The sequence below is a fragment of the Heteronotia binoei genome, chromosome 15 (genome assembly GCF_032191835.1).
Source record: "Heteronotia binoei isolate CCM8104 ecotype False Entrance Well chromosome 15, APGP_CSIRO_Hbin_v1, whole genome shotgun sequence".
In the NCBI taxonomy this organism is placed as follows: domain Eukaryota; kingdom Metazoa; phylum Chordata; class Lepidosauria; order Squamata; family Gekkonidae; genus Heteronotia; species Heteronotia binoei.
Window position 1 is genome coordinate 5,411,048 of NC_083237.1, and position 16,664 is coordinate 5,427,711.

At 50.6% G+C, this 16,664-nt stretch overlaps 1 protein-coding gene across 1 annotated transcript in view; it reads right to left on the reverse strand.

Annotated features, from left to right (window-relative positions):
- Positions 1-1,283: 1,283 nt before the first annotated feature.
- Positions 1,284-16,664, reverse strand: part of LOC132584295 (chromosome-associated kinesin KIF4-like) — a 62,785-nt gene continuing 47,404 nt past the window's right edge. Inside the window, exons 25-31 of the mRNA XM_060256145.1 lie at positions 16,147-16,254; positions 13,926-14,003; positions 12,000-12,101; positions 10,895-11,044; positions 8,947-9,066; positions 7,217-7,342; positions 1,284-1,609 (exon numbers count right to left, since the gene is read on the reverse strand). Coding sequence (XP_060112128.1) covers positions 1,415-1,609; positions 7,217-7,342; positions 8,947-9,066; positions 10,895-11,044; positions 12,000-12,101; positions 13,926-14,003; positions 16,147-16,254 — 879 coding nt within the window. The 3' untranslated portion in view covers positions 1,284-1,414. The remainder of the gene's footprint in view (positions 1,610-7,216; positions 7,343-8,946; positions 9,067-10,894; positions 11,045-11,999; positions 12,102-13,925; positions 14,004-16,146; positions 16,255-16,664) is intronic.

The window sequence follows — 16,664 nt, forward strand, 5'->3', positions numbered from 1 at the left end:
GACGGGACGAAAGTTCGGAACGTGATCTCTCGCCTTGTTATTTCCCCTTGAAATTTTTGTCTCTGGGCAGTAGTAGGTCAGCCCGCGGCCGGGGAAGTTCTGCGTTGACTTCTTCCTTATTGGGGGTGCTGTCAGCCATATACGTGGCGGGGGGGGGGGGGGACACTCCACTGTCCTTACGGTGGGGCTGTTTTGCAGTCAGAAGACAAACTTGTCCATAGTTCAACAGGGTCACTAACGCAACCGGAAGCCCGCAACAGCCCTCTCCCCCTTGCCTAAGGGGTCGTTGGCTGCCTCCTGTTTATTCCCTGCTGACAGATGGCTGGCTCCAGACCTCCAGAAAGAAGGTGATAATGGATTTATATCCCGCCCTATACTCTAAATCTCAAGAGTCTCAGAGTGGTCACAATCTCCTTTACCTTCCTCCCCCACAACAGACACCCTGAGGTGGGTGGGGCTGAGAGAGCTCTAACAGAAGCTGCCCTTTCAAGGACAACCTCTGCCAGAGCTGTGGCTGACCCAAGGCCATTCCAGCAGGTGCAAGTGGAGAAGTGGGGAATCAAACCCGGTTCTCCCAGATAACAATCCACAGACTTAACCACTACACCAAACTGGCTCTCTTGTCTCTTTCTACATTTGATTTTTTTTTTTAATTAAGGTAGGTCAGAGAGATGCACTGTGGTATAGAAGTCCACATGCAGCCCATAAGAACATAAGAGAAGCCATGTTGGATCAGGCCAATGGCCCATCCAGTCCAACACTCTGTGTCACATAAGAACATAAGAGAAGCCATGTTGGATCAGGCCAGTGGCTCATCCAGTCCAACACTCTGTGTCACACAGTAGCCAAAAAAAATCCCCACGTGTCATCAGGAGGCTAGAAGCCCTTCCACTTTGCAATCCCGCCCTACCAAACACCAAGAATACAGAGCATCACTGCCCCAGACAGAGTTCTAGCAATAAGCTGTGGCTAATAGCCACTGATGGACCTCTGCTCCATATTTTTATCCAATCCCCTCGAAGCTGGTTATGCTTGTAGCCGCCACCACCTCCTGTGGCAGTGAATTCCACATGTTAATCACCCTTTGGGTGAAGTACTTCCTTTTATCCGTTTTAACCTGACTGCTCAGCAATTTCATTGAATGCCCGCGAGTTCTTGTATTGTGAGAAAGGGAGAAAAGTACTTCTCTACTTTCTCTATCCCGTGCATTATCTTGTCAACCTCTATCATGTCACCCCGCAGTCGACGTTTCTCCGAGCTAAAGAGCCCCAAGTCACATAACGTTCATCTACCTAAAACTTCTTTATTCAGATTCACCTATACTTTATTCAAAATCATCTAAATTGGGGGGAGGGGGAAAGACGTTAAAGAGCACCAGGTCCAGTAGGGTCCCTTGACCGCTGCCTCTGCCCCGTCAGCCCTCCACAAAGTCCTCCTTGATGGGGGTGCAGCTGGCAAAGAAGCTGTTGGTGCTGCTCAGGATCCGCTTCCGCCTCTTCTTCACCACCGGCTGCTGGTTCTCCGTGTCCAGGTTGCCCAGAGTGAAGAAGGAAATGGTGTCATTCTCTTCACAGGCCAAGTGCTCCTGGCCGTTGACTGGCTTCAAGACCTTGGGGAGGGGAGGGAAAGAAACAAGGTCAAAAGTATCCCTTCTTTGACAAGTGACACGGATCACTGGTTCAGAAGAGCCAAGACCACCTAGAACAGGGGTGTCAAACATGAGGCCCAGGGGCCAAATCAGGGCCCCGGAGGGCTTCTATTATGTCCCCGAGTGACTGGCTGTCCTCTGCTTCCTTCTCCCTCTCTCTTGCTTCCTTCTGAATCACAGCTTGCTTCACAAGGCTTGCTCAATCGCACAGCAGAGCTACAGAGCAAAAAAACAGGTTACTCACCTGTAATTGATGATCTTCGAGTGGTCATCTGTGCAGTCACACACATGGGTTTTCCTATCAGGACGAACCCTACCTCGGAGATTTTAAATAGCTAGCCTAGGCGTTATTTTTGGCGCGCACTCCCTCCCGCTCTGGGGAGCAGGCATCCACTGCGCATGCCTGTAGCGCGAGGGAGGCGCCCAACCCACTCAGTTTCTTTCCCCGCCGCTGACATAATAGGAGCGCGGATATATAAGACAAGTAGCCAGCAGCGGGGACGGCTGGGCGGGCGTGTGTGACTGCACAGATGACCACTCGAAGATCATCAATTACAGGTGAGTAACCTGTTTATCTTCTTCGTGGTCTCTGTGCAGTCCCACACATGGGTGACTGATAAGCTGATCTGCAAGGCGGTGGGTGCTGGCACTAGAGTTGGAGGAAAAAATAGTGCAAAGGTTAGTGCAACATAGGCAGCACATTATAGGCTATAAGGTAAGTAACTACTCACCAAGCCCGGACCAGCTTCTTAGTCAAAGATGGAGCGAAGAACTGCCTGTCCAAAGGATGCATCCCGCCTAGCACGAACGTCCAAAGCGTAGTGCGTGGCGAAGGTCGAGGAGGAAGACCAAGCGGCAGCAGCGCAAATGTCCTCCATGGATACACCCCTGGCAAGGGCAGATGACGTTGACAAAGCTCTTGTAGAATGAGCTCTTATGGCAGATGGAACTGGTTGCTTCGCGAGCTTGTAGCACAGCTCTATAGCAGCAACCAACCACTTTGATAGTCTCTGCGTAGATATCTTTTTTCCCTTATGACGGCGGCCGTAGGCCACGAAAAGTCTGGAGTCTGTGCGGAACGATGCAGTTCGATCTATATAGTAGGCGAGTGCTCTTCTCACGTCTAGACAGTGTAGAGCTTCTTGGCCCTTATCCGTAGGCCGTTGGAAAAAGGCAGGTAAGGTAGTGGTTCTATGCAGATGGAATGCGGAGACCACCTTCGGTAAGAAAGCGGGATCTGGCCGTAACACCACCTTATCATGGTGAAACATGGTGTAAGGCGAGTCCGCTCTGAACGCGCAGAGATCACTTGCTCTTTTAGCAGAGGTGAGTGCAACTAAAAGAGCCGTTTTCCATGAGAGGAGGTGAAGTGGTATCGTAGCCAAAGGTTCAAAAGGTGGTTTTACTAGTTGGCTAAGCACTAGTGACAAACTCCAGCTAGGATACATTTGCCGTAGTGGTGGGTGCAAATGTAAGATTCCCTTTAAGAAGGATTTCGCAGCAGGGTGTGAGAAGACAGTTCGACCCTGTACATGCGGGTGAAAAGCTGAGATTGCTGCCAGGTGCACCTTCAGAGAGGAGTACGTAAGGCCCTTTTCTGACAAATGCAGTGTATATGCTAAGATTTGAGGCATGGAAGCCGAGGAGGGTCTGAAATTATGCTTGGTAGCGTAGATGGAAAACCTTTTCCATTTCATGGAATATGACTTCCTTGTTGACGGTTTCCTTGCATTAAGGAGAACGTGTCTTACTCCTTCAGGAAAGTCTGAGAACATATCCTCCAGGCCGTCAGGCGAAGTCTGTTCGGGTCGTGGTGCAGAACCCTGCCGTTCTGTTGGGACAGGAGGTTGTGTGCCAGAGGGAAGTGATGGTAAGTGCTTTCTGACAGGAGGAGAAGGGTTGTGAACCATGGCTGACGTGGCCACCATGGCGTCACGAGAATGCAATCTGTGTTGTCCAGTTGAATTTTCTGTATGCACCGTGTTATTAACGGAAAGGGAGGGAAGAGGAAGTGTAGTGGACCGGTCCACGTCTGTATGAAGGCATCCCCTGCAGACTGTTGTGAGGGCGGACCTCTCATAAAAAAGATCGCACACTGTGCATTGTCTGGTGCAGCAAACGCATCTATTGACGGAGTTCCGAATTTCCGGAATACTGGCAGAAGGTATGACCGGTGGAGTGACCACTCGTGGTCGTTGATGGAATATCTGCTCAGTCTGTCCGCTTGAACATTCTGTATGCCAGGAAGATGTACCGCAGTGAGGTGAATCTGATGGGCAATACTCCAATGCCACAGGTGCATTGCTCTTTTGCAAAGGCGGGTGGATGCTGTCCCTCCTTGCCTGTTTATATAAAAAACCGTCGCCACATTGTCTGAGGCGATCTGTACGTGTAGGCCTTGAAGAGATGGAAGGAACGATTTTAACGCTCTGTGAACAGCTAGAAGCTCTAAGCAATTGATGTGGAGCGACTGTTCGTACGGTGTCCATTGCCCCTGGACCGTGAGTACGTCGAGATGAGCTCCCCAGCCCCATCTCGAGGCGTCTGTTGTAACCACTGCTGATGGACTTGGCCGTAAAAAGGGCATTCCCGCAAGCAGGTGAGCTCGAACTGTCCACCATTCGAGCGAAGGGAGGATGTGGCTCGGAACAGTGAGGACCGTTCCTTGAGATTGGTGTTGGGGTCGAAACGCGCGGACGAACCAGATTTGTAGGGTTCGCATGCGTAGTCTTGCGTGTGTCAGAACTGCCGTTGTGGCTGCCATAAGTCCTAACATGCGCTGAATGTTGAAGGCCGCTTGTTTGGGTTGTTGCATTATTTGTGTGGCCAGCGTCTGAATGGAGGATATCCTGTCCACAGGAAGATACGCCTTGTGGTCCGTGGTGCACAAACGAGCCCCAATAAACTGAATGTCTTGAGTTGGGGTAAGGTGTGACTTTTGATGATTGACCTGGAGGCCCAGGTTTGCTAGGAGCGCAAGTGTGATGGAAATGTCCTTCATCAACTGTGTCCTTGAAGCTCCCACAAGGAGCCAATCGTCTATGTATGGGTAGGTTGCAACGCCGCGTTGCCTGAGGTACGCTGCAATAACCGCCATACATTTTGTGAATGTCCGTGGTGCCGTGGAAAGTCCGAAGGGCAGAGCTCGGAACTGGTAGTGGTTGTTGCCAACGGCGAAACGCAGAAACTTCCTGTGGCATTGGTGTATTGTCAGGTGGAAGTATGCGTCCTGTAAATCTACCAGTGCCATCCAGGAGTTTCTGGGGATTAATGGCAGAATCGATTGTAAGGTGATCATTCTGAATTTTCTGTGGCGGATGAATTTGTTTAGGGCTCTTAGATCCAGAATCGGGCGCTGTCCCCCATCCCTTTTCGGGACTAGAAAGTACCTGGAATAAAAACCTGTCCGATGATACTGGACTGGGACAGGCTCTATAGCCGCTTTGGCTGTTAAGGTGTCTATTTCTTCCTGAAGGGAAGGTGATGGGGGAGTGGAAACAAAATGATGTCTTTTTGGTGGTGCTTGGAACTCTATGGAGTAGCCCCTCAAAATAATGTTCAGAACCCATTTGTCTGTGGTTATTTGTTGCCAATTGTCGAGAAATGGAAGAAAACGAAGGCTAGATATCTGAGGTAAGTGAGGAGCGCAACGAGGTAGGACTATCCCGGGCGGCGGTTGGAAAGAAACTGAGTGGGTTGGGCGCCTCCCTCGCGCTACAGGCATGCGCAGTGGATGCCTGCTCCCCAGAGCGGGAGGGAGTGCGCGCCAAAAATAACGCCTAGGCTAGCTATTTAAAATCTCCGAGGTAGGGTTCGTCCTGATAGGAAAACCCATGTGTGGGACTGCACAGAGACCACGAAGAAGATCCTCTGTTTTCTTCATTTACTGAGCCTCCTCCCTTGGGGAGGAAGGGGGGGTAGGCACAGCTTGTTTTTCCAGGCTTTCTCAATCGCACAGCAGAGCTACTGAGCCAAGCCTCTCTTCCTTTTATTCGCTGAGGCTCCTCCCCCTCCTGGTCCCCTGGGGAAGGAAGGAAAGAGCCAGAGCTTCCTTTGCCCAGTTTCCGGGATCCCATGGGAAAAAATACAAAGAAAGCAACTTTAAGACCAATGACTGCTAACATTTTAAGCATGTTTTAATTTTTTTAAAAAATATATATATTTGTGTTTTTGTTCTTTATAAAATTTATATCTTTGCTACCTAATCTTAAATAGGTACCAGTTCATCTGGATGGCCAACAACAGGGCAGAGGCCGAGGCCTTCATAAGAACGTAAGAAGAGCCCTGCTGGATCAGACCTGTGAGAGTCCATCTAGTCCAGCCTCCTGTCTCACACAGTGGCCAGCCAGTTCCTCTGGAGGGCCAAGAACAGGGCAGAGAGGCTGAGGCCTTCATAAGAACATCAGAAAGAGCCCTGCTGGATCAGACCTGTGAGAGTCCATCTAGTCCAGCCTCCTGTCTCACACAGTGGCCAGCCAGTTCCTCTGGAGGGCCAACAACAGGGCAGAGAGGCTGAGGCCTTCATAAGAACATCAGAAACAGCCCTGCTGGATCAGACCTGTGAGAGTCCATCTAGTCCAGCCTCCTGTCTCACACAGTGGCCAGCCAGTTCCTCTGGAGGGCCAAGAACAGGGCAGAGAGGCTGAGGCCTTCATAAGAACATCAGAAAGAGCCCTGCTGGATCAGACCTGTGAGAGTCCATCTAGTCCAGCCTCCTGTCTCACACAGTGGCCAGCCAGTTCCTCTGGAGGGCCAACAACAGGGCAGAGAGGCTGAGGCCTTCATAAGAACATCAGAAACAGCCCTGCTGGATCTGACCAATCAGAAACAGGCTGAGGCCTTCATAAGGCCTTATGAGGCTGAGGCCTTCATAAGAACATCAGAAACAGCCCTGCTGGATCCGACTAATGAGGGTCCATCTAGTCCAGCCTCCTGTCTCACACAGTGGCCAGCCAGTTCCTCTGGAGGGCCAAGATCAGGGCAGAGAGGCTGAGGCCTTCATAAGAACATCAGAAACAGCCCTGCTGGATCCAACCAGTGAGGGTCCATCTAGTCCAGCTTCCTGTCTCACACAGTGGCCAGCCAGTTCCTCTGGAGGGCCAAGATCAGGGCAGAGAGGCTGAGGCCTTCATAAGAACATCAGAAACAGCCCTGCTGGATCCGACCAATGAGGGTCCATCTAGTCCAGCCTCCTGTCTCACACAGTGGCCAGCCAGTTCCTCTGGAGGGCCAAGATCAGGGAAGAGAGGCTGAGGCCTTCATAAGAACATCAGAAGAGCCCCACTGGATCAAACCAGCAGTCCATCTAGTCCAGCACCTTGACTCAAAAGTGTGGTGTTGTGGTTAAAGTGTCAGACTAGGGACTGGGAGACTCAAGTTCGAATCCCCGCTCTGCCATGGCAGCTTCCTGGATGACTTTGGGCTGATCGAGGCCTCAACCTAACCTGCCTCAACAAGTTGAGAGGATAAAACACAGGAGAGGGGATGCCAGATGCTTTGGGCCCCCACTGGAGAGAAAGGCAAGAGACGAATAAAGTAAATAAATCAGTAACAATACTTCTGGCAGACCTGCTTGGTGGGGGTGACAGCCGGCGGGTCAAAGAACGTGTCCCCTCCTGGCACCAGAGTGGGGTCTTCCAGGCTGAAGGTGGCCTCCTTGGAGTCTCCCGAGGAGTCTTCCATGAGCATCCCCTCCTAAGGGAAGGAAGGGCAGGAGAGAGTCGGGCTCAATCATAAGAGAAGTCATGTTGGATCAGGCAAAAGGCCCATCCAATCCAACATTGTGTCACACAGTGGCCAAAAAACCCCCAGTGCCATCAGGAGGTACATCAGTGGGGCCAGGACACTAGGAGCCCTCCCAATGTTGACCTCCCCCCCCCCAAGCACCAAGAATACAGAGCATCAGTTGCCCCAGACATAAGAGGAGCCATGTTGGATCAGGCCAATGGCTCATCCAGTCCAACACTCTGTGTCACATAAGAACAGAAGAGAAGCCATGTTGGATCAGGCCAATGGCCCACTCAGTCCAACACTCTGTGTCACAGAAGAACATAAGAGAAGTCATGTTGGATCAGGCCAATGGCTCATCCAGTCCAACACTCTGTGTCACAGAAGAACATAAGAGAAGTCATGTTGGATCAGGCCAATGGCCCATCCAGTCCAACACTCTGTCACACAGTGGGCAGAATAAAACCCCAAATGCCATCAGGAGGTCCACCAGTGGGGCTAGAAGCCCTCCAAGACTTGCACCTGATCCACGGCATGGAGTTCGCCTCCAGGGCTAAGCAGGTCAGTTGCTGGAATTGTGATGCCAGGTGAAAAATGTGCCATTCTGAAAGGATGCCCCACAATGGCCAAAATAGCCCCCCCTCCCCCCACACAACACTGCTTGGTATGCCCTGGGGCAGAACCCTCTCTAAGTTTCTTATACTTTGCACAAACAGAAGGACTAGAGTGCTTGCCCTTATTTCAGATTTAATATCCTTTACTTGGTCATCACGTTCAAACAAACTATATCTGTAATAAAAAAAAGGTAAAGGTAGTCCCCCTGTGCGAGCACCAATAGTTTCCGACTCTGGGGTGACATCGGTTTCACAACATTTTCACGGCAGACTTTTTACGGGGTGGTTTGCCATTGCCTTCCCTAGTGATCTACACTTCCCCCCTCCAGGAAGCTGGGGACTCATTTTACCCACCTTGGAAGGATGGAAGGCTGAGTCAACCTGAGCCAGCTATCTGAACCCAGCTTCTGCTGGGATCGAACTCAGGTCATGAGCAGGGAGCTCGGACTGCAGTACTGCAGCTTTACCACTAGGAAAAGGAAAGGAAAGGTCCCCTGTGCAAGCACCAGTCGTTTCCGACTCTGGGGTGATGTTGCTTTCACGTTTTCACGGCAGACTTTTTACGGGGTGGTTTGCCATTGCCTTCCCCCGTCTTTTACACTTTCCCCCCAGCAAGCTGGGTACCCATTTTACCAACCTCAGAAGGATGGAAGACTGAGTCGACCTGAAGACGGCTACCTGAACCCAGCTTCCGCCGGGATCGAACTCATGTCATGAGCAGAGGGCTCCGACTGCAGTATTGCAGCTTTCCCACTCTGCACCATGGGGCTCTTATTTGTAATACCAACTAGAATAACCCATGATGTATACTTTTTGAATGTGGCTGAGAGAAACAAAAGGGAACACAACAAATGGCTCTCAGTGGCCAGATTAGAGTGGCCCCGCATTGGGGGAATAGGGGCAGCCTCTTCCGGACGACCTCAAATTACCAAATGGCCCCCTGGGGGAGCCACTCACCAGGATGCTGTTGGGCCGGTTGCGGCACTTTTCAAAGTCACAGCGGCAGTCCTCCGAACACTCCGTCTTCTGCTTCCGGCAGCCGCACAGCCTGTTGCCGCAGCGGCCTTTGCAGTTACACTGGGAGAGAAACAGATGGAAGAGAGTTGCACAAAATAGTCAAAAGAAAAAGGAAACCCACAAAGTATCGTAACCCAAAATCACTAAGAAAATCTCAATGTAAATCCAGTAAATTCTGCTTATCCAACGATTTCCTACGTAAACCCTAGAGTTATGAAATATCCATTTTTCAAAGCGCCCATTAGAAATGCCCAAATCCTTTCAAATGTCCATCTATGACTCTTGAATGCCAAAACAAAATGGAGCAAGTAGTTCTGGTAATAAGAGAGCGTTTGGTGCAGTGGTGAAGTGTGCGGACTCTTATCTGGGAGAACCGGGTTTGATTCCCCACTCCTCCACTTGCAGCTGCTGGAATGGCCTTGGGTCAGCCAGAGCTCTTGCTAAGTGGTTAAGTATGCAGATTCTTATCTGGGAGAGCGGCTCACAATCTCCTTTATACCTTCCCCACAACAAATACCCTGTGAGGTAGATGAAGATATTGGATTTATATCCTGCCCTCTACTCCGGAGAGTCTCAGAGCGGCTCACAACCTCCTTTCCCTTCCTCCCCCACAACAGACACCCTGTGAGGTAGATGAAGATATTGGATTTATATCCCGCCCTCCACTCCGAAGAGTCTCAGAGCGGCTCACAATCTCCTTTCCCTTCCTCCCCTACAACAGACACCCTGTGAGGTAGATGAAGATATTGGATTTATATCCCGCCCTCCACCCCAAAGAGTCTCAGAGCGGCTCACAATCTCCTTTCCCTTCCTCCCCCACAACAGACACCCTGTGAGGTAGATGAAGATATTGGATTTATATCCCGCCCTCCACTCCGAAGAGTCTCAGAGCGGCTCACAATCTCCTTTCCCTTCCTCCCCCACAACAGACACCCTGTGAGGTAGATGAAGATATTGGATTTATATCCCGCCCTCCACTCCGAAGAGTCTCAGAGCGGCTCACAATCTCCTTTCCCTTCCTCCCCCACAACAGACACTCTGTGAGGTGGATGAAGATATTGGATTTATATCCTGCCCTCCACTCCGAAGAGTCTCAGAGCGGCTCACAATCTCCTTTCCCTTCCTCCCCTACAACAGACACCCTGTGAGGTAGATGAAGATATTGGATTTATATCCCGCCCTCCACCCCAAAGAGTCTCAGAGCGGCTCACAATCTCCTTTCCCTTCCTCCCCCACAACAGACACCCTGTGAGGTAGATGAAGATATTGGATTTATATCCCGCCCTCCACCCCAAAGAGTCCCAGAGCGGCTCACAATCTCCTTTCCCTTCCTCCCCCACAACAGACACCCTGTGAGGTAGATGAAGATATTGGATTTATATCACGCCCTCCACTCCAAAGAGTCCCAGAGCGGCTCACAATCTCCTTTCCCTTCCTCCCCCCACAACAGACATCCTGTGAGGTGGGAAGGGCTGAGAGAGCTCTGACAGAAGCTGCCCTTTCAAGGACAATCTCTGCCAGAGCTCTGGCTGACCCAAGGCCATTCCAGCAGGTGCAAGTGGAGGAGTGGGGAATCAAACCCGGTTCTCCCAGATAAGAGTCCACATACTTAACCACTACACCAAACTGGCTCTCCTACCTTACAGTAAAAATCAGATAATAACTATTGAGAGCACATGTATTTATTAGCAAGGGCAGCATGGGAGCTCTGGGAACCCAGGAGGCAAATGGGGAGAAGAAACCACACCGCAGGCCTTTTTCATGAGCTGTTTGGTCTCACCCGCTCCAAAGCAATCCTTGCTTTCTTTTGCCCTGCTCCATCTAACCATCTAACCCCAGAGCAGCTGCAGAACCGCCCCCTCCATTCCCCTCCCCTCCCTAGCCGTACCCCCAGAAAGCTCTTCTTGATTCCTCTGGCCATTTTTGCTGGCACCCATTCAGCATCTTCGGTTTCTCTTCCCGACTCCTCCGACTCGGACAGCTCTTCTGCCGCCAACTCAGGCAAGGGCCTGGCTGTGGTTTGCCTGCGAGGCTTGGGCTGAACGAAAAGAAAACAAGATTGTTTCAAAGTGCGGCTGTGCTGGCCTGCTCTAGAACAGACCGGATGTGAGTCCAGCAGCACCTCACGAGATCTGTTTGAGGGGTATGAAGCTTTCGAGAGCTGAAGCTTCCTGCGTGAGATATGTCCATATTGCCCGCTCAGACTGGCAGCGGCTCTCCAGGGTCTCTAGCAGGGGTCTTCCCTATCACCTCCTGCCTGGTCTTTTAACTGGAGCTGCTGGGGATTAAACCTGGGACCTTCTGCAGGCCAAGAAGAGGTTCTGCAAGTGAGCCACAGCCCTTCTCCTTTAGTCTCCAGGATCTCAGGCAGAGGTCTTTCCCATCACCTCCTGCCTGGTCCTTTAACTGGAGATGCTGGGGATTGAACCTGGGACCTTCTGCATACCAGGCAGAGGCTCTGTCACTGAGCCACAGCCCTTCTCCTTTAGTCTCCAGGGTCTCAGGCAGGTCTTTCCTATCACCTCCTGCCTGATCCTTTAACTGGAGATGCTGGGGATTGAACCTGGGACCTTCTGCATGCCAGGCAGAGGCTCTGCAACTGAGCCACGGCCCTTCTCCTTTAGTCTCCAGGATCTCAGGCAGAGGTCTTTCCCATCACCTCCTGCCTGGTCCTTCTAAGGGGAGATGCTGCTGGGGATTCAACCAGGGACATTTTGCATGCAAAGCAAAGGCTCTTCCACTGAGCCACTGGTCTTCCCTACAAAGTTGCCTTCTACTGAATCAGACCGTAGGTCCATCAAGGTCAGTATTGTATACTCGGACTGGCAGCAGCTCTCCAGAATCTCAGGTTGAGGTCTTTTTTTATCACATACCACCTGAGCCTTTTAACTGGAGATGCCAGGGATGGAACCTGGGCCCTCTTGCATGCCAAGCAGAGTCACAGGTCCCTTCCCTGCTAGCTAACAACCCTGACCCATAGTTCCCCCCCCTACCTTGGGTGGAATGTAATCAAAAGGAGACTCAGGGGTGTCTGCAACAGCTTGCTGGACATTGCTGATTTTCTGGCTGCTGGCTGCTTCAAGAATCCTCAGGTTCTGTGGGGGAGGGAGCAACGGATGACCAATCGTAGAAGATGATATTGGATTTATATCCCGCCTTCCACTCCGGAGAGTCTCAGAGCGGCTCACAATCTCCTTTACCACCCCCCCCACAACAGACACCCTGTGAGGTAGATGAAGATATTGGATTCATATCCCGCCCTCCACTCCGAAGAGTCTCAGAGCAGCTCACAATCTCCTTTCCCTTCCTCCCCCATAACTGTCATCCTGTGAGGTAGATGAAAATATTGGATTTATATCCCGCCCTCCACTCCAGAGTCCCAGAGTGGCTCACAAACTCCTTTACCTTCCTCCCCCACAACAGACACCCTGTCAGGTAGATGAAGATATTGGATTTATATCCCACCCTCCACTCCGAAGAGTCTCAGAGCGGCTCACAATCTCCTTTACCTTCCTCCCCCGCCCCCACAACAGACACCCTGTGAGGTAGATGAAGATATTGGATTTATATCCCACCCTCCACTCCGAAGAGTCTCAGAGCGGCTCACAATCTCCTTTACCTTCCTCCCCCACAACAGACACCCTGTGAGGTAGATGAAGATATTGGATTTATATCCCGCCCTCCACTCTGAAGAGTCTCAGAGTGGCTCACAATCTCCTTTACCTTCCCCCCCCCCAACATACACCCTGTGAGGTAGATGAAGATATTGGATTTATATCCCGCCCTCCACTCTGAAGAGTCTCAGAGTGGCTCACAATCTCCTTTACCTTCCCGCCCCCCCCCCCACAACATACACCCTGTGAGGTAGATGAAGATATTGGATTTATATCCCGCCCTCCACTCCAAAGAGTCTCAGAGCGGCTCACAATCTCCTTTCCCTTCTTCCCCCACAACAGACACCCTGTGAGGTAGATGAAGATATTGGATTTATATCCCGCCCTCCACTCTGAAGAGTCTCAGAGGGGCTCACAATCTCCTTTACCTTCCTCCCCCATAACTGTCACCCTGTGAGGTAGATGAAGATATTGGATTTATATCCCGCCCTCCACTCCAAAGAGTCTCAGAGTGGCTCACAAACTCCTTTACCTTCCTCCCCCACAACAGACACCCTGTCAGGTAGATGAAGATATTGGATTTATATCCCGCCCTCCACTCCAAAGAGTCTCAGAGCGGCTCACAATCTCCTTTACCTACCTCCCCCACAGCAGTCACCCTGTGAGGTAGATGAAGATATTGGATTTATATCCCACCCTCCACTCTGAAGAGTCTCAGAGCGGCTCACAATCTTCTTTACCTTCCTCCCCCGCCCCCACAACAGACACCCTGTGAGGTAGATGAAGATATTGGATTTATATCCCACCCTCCACTCCGAAGAGTCTCAGAGCGGCTCACAATCTCCTTTCCCTCCCTCCCCCACAACAGACACCCTGTGAGATGGGTGGGGCTGAGAGGGCTCTCACAGCAGCTGCCCTTTCAAGGACAACCTCTGCCAGAGCTATGGCTGACCCAAGGCCATTCTAGCAGCTGCAAGTGGAGGAGTGGGGAGTCAAACCCGGTTCTCCCAGAGAAGAGTCTGTGCACTTAACCACTTAGCAAAAGCTATGGCTGACCCGAGGTCATTCCAGCAGCTGCAAGTGGAGGAGGGGGAATCAAACCCGGTTCTCCCAGAGAAGAGTCTGTGCACTTAACCACTTAGCAAAAGCTATGGCTGACCCGAGGTCATTCCAGCAGCTGCAAGTGGAGGAGTGGGGAATCAAACCCGGTTCTCCCAGATAAGAGTCCACGCACTTAACCACGACACCAAACTGGCTGTACCTGGCTCAGCAACTGCCCATCGGCCCCCTTCTCTGACTGCCTACCTGTCTGACAGCTTCAAGCTCATCGCACAGCTCCTGGTTCTTCTCAAAGACCTCCTTCATTTTTGCCAGCTCCGCATCCTGGTCACAAAAGAGGGGTGGAAAAGGTATTGAGATTGAGCTCTGCCCAGAAAAATCCCTGGGACACTCAAGAGATTTGTAACGCTTGAAGCCTGAATGCTTAAAGTAGGAGGGAAGGCAGCATGGAATAGCCCGGTCTTGTTTTTTAACTTCTGAGATCTGACGACAACATTATGGGATCATAATGGGATCATGGGTTTCATAATAGAGACAACCAAATGCTGTGATATCGCTGGCTAACATACTGTAAGCTTTTATCAAAAATCTTATAAAGCTATTTATAACGTAAGAAGGAAGTACAATGTCAAAAGTACGAAGCCAAAAAGAGCTTTTTAAGCCACCTACAAGCAGAAGGGTTTTGCAACAGATGAGGTTTGGGATGGGTTTGCTACTTATTAAATTAAAGCACTTAAGTGGGACTGGGAGGTGAGTTCTAAATTGAATTGAAAAAGTTACTCCCGTTCAAGCTTTATGTTGTATCTTGTCATAGCTGCCATGGTTTATTCTGGGATGTCAATTTGGAAAGAAACAAAAGAGATAAGGAAGGAAGGAAGGAAGGAAGGAAGGAAGGAAGGAAGGAAGGAAGGAAGGAAGGAAGGAAGGAAGGAAGGAAGGAAGGAAGGAAGGAAGGAAGGAAGGAAGGTTGGTTGCAGAGAGCATTTATTAGTCAAACGCAGAAGGCTTTTGCGTCCGTTTAAAGAAGAAGTTAATGACTAACTTGCTCCTAATACCCTGAAATACAACCAGAGGCTGATAACTTTGACAGGGACATCCTTAAGAACTCAACGAAATAAGTCTAAACTCATCGGATGGACTCTTTAGTAAAATTACACTGGGGGAGCTCTTTTATACATTGTACTTCCGTCTTATGTTGTAAATCGGGGGTGTCGAACTCATTTGTTATGAGGGCCGGAACTGACACAAATGAGACCTTGTCAGGCTGGCCATGTGTGTACCTGTTTTAAGATTAGGGAGCAGACAAACACAATTAATTTTTAAAACATGCTTAAAACGTTAGCACTCATTGGTCTTAAAGGTGTTTTCTTTGTATCTCTCCCATGGGATCAAGGGAACAGGGCAAAGGAAGCTCCGGCTCTTTCCTTCCTTTCTCAGGGGACCAGGAGGGGGATGGGAGAGAGGCTTGGCTCAGTAGCTCTGCTGTGTGATTGAGAGAGCCTGAGAAAGAAAGCTATTCCTCCCCCCGTTTCTCTTCAAGGGAGGAGCCTCAGCCAATGGAGAAAATAAGAGGTTTTGCTCTGTCGCTCCTGTATGATTGAGCAAGCCTTGCAAAGCAAGCTGTGATGCAGAAGGAAGCAAGAGAGAGGGAGAAGGAATTACACGACTAGTCGCTCAAGGGCCTGATAGAAGCCCTCCAGAGGCCTGATCTGGCCCCTGGGCTGCATGTTTGACACCTGATAAATAGCTTTATAAGATTTTTCATAAAAGTTTACAATATGTTAGCCAGCGATGTGGTGGAACTGGCCCGATTCTGCTTTCAGATCCAATCCTGTCAACTCCCTTTTGAGTTGCCAACCCCTGGAGGGAGTTTTATCTTTCTTTCCCCCACTTCTTTGCCCACAAGAAGCCCATATGGAAGTTTAGCCTAGGCTGAGGGAATGAGATTTGCAGAAGAAGAGCTAGATTCAAATCCAGGAGCAGCTCAGAGAGACCAGCAAGGTGTTCAGGGGATGAGCTTTTGAGAATCAGAGCTCCCTTCCGCATACAAGTAGGATCTTTTTGGGGGGGTGGGTCTCCATTCCTGCTTGTATCTGATGAAGTGTGTCTCTTGAAAGCTCACCTAAAAACAAAAAAATCTCACTGGTCTATAAGGTGCTGCAGGATTCGAATCTGGCTCTTCTACAGCAGAACCAAGAAGCTTTGCCCTCTGACACTGACCAGCCGCACCTCGCATTCCAGGTTCAACCACCACTTGGCGCTGTCTGCATCTTTAACAGCTCTGGGTGAACAGGAAATTCAGCTGGAACAGCAGCGGCTGCCCTGGTAGCTTCTCAGCAATCCAGTCTTCCGCCAGCTGATGTGCGCTTGACTCCACTTTGACAGAGGGGAGGTCCTGCCCTTGGAAGCATCTCCACTTCCCCGGCACATACAACCCCCGCCCCCCCACCCCCAGCTGCTTCCTTACCTGGAAGTTGAGGCGTTCGAGCAGCTGCTGCTCCCTCTCCGAAATGGAGGTCTCCAGCTTCTTCTCCGCTTCTTCCTTGCGCTGAATCTGGCTCAGCAAATACAGAACCTGCAAAGAGGGGGCAGGGAGGAAACAACCCGCAACACCGTCATTTGAAGCGAGGAAAATTCTCGGAGGCTGTAACGGCATAAGCGTTTGTTCCCAAAGAAAGCAGATGTGCGAATGCAAAGAGAGCTTCGGGCAGGCAGCTTCATTTGAAACCGGTCAAGAGCAGAGACTCTAACAGATTGCTGGGAAGAGAGACGCGCTTTGGCCGGCCTCTGCAACAGAGGAGCGACCAAGTTGCAGGCTGGCTGTTCTATGCGACCTTATAAACAACTTGGCAAATAAGATCAGTTAGATTCGAGTTCAGTATCACCAGGGCTTTTTTGTAGCAGGAACTCCTTTGCATATTAGGCCACACACACCCCTGATGTAGCCAATCCTCCAAGAGCTTGAAATTCCAGCAGGAACTCCTT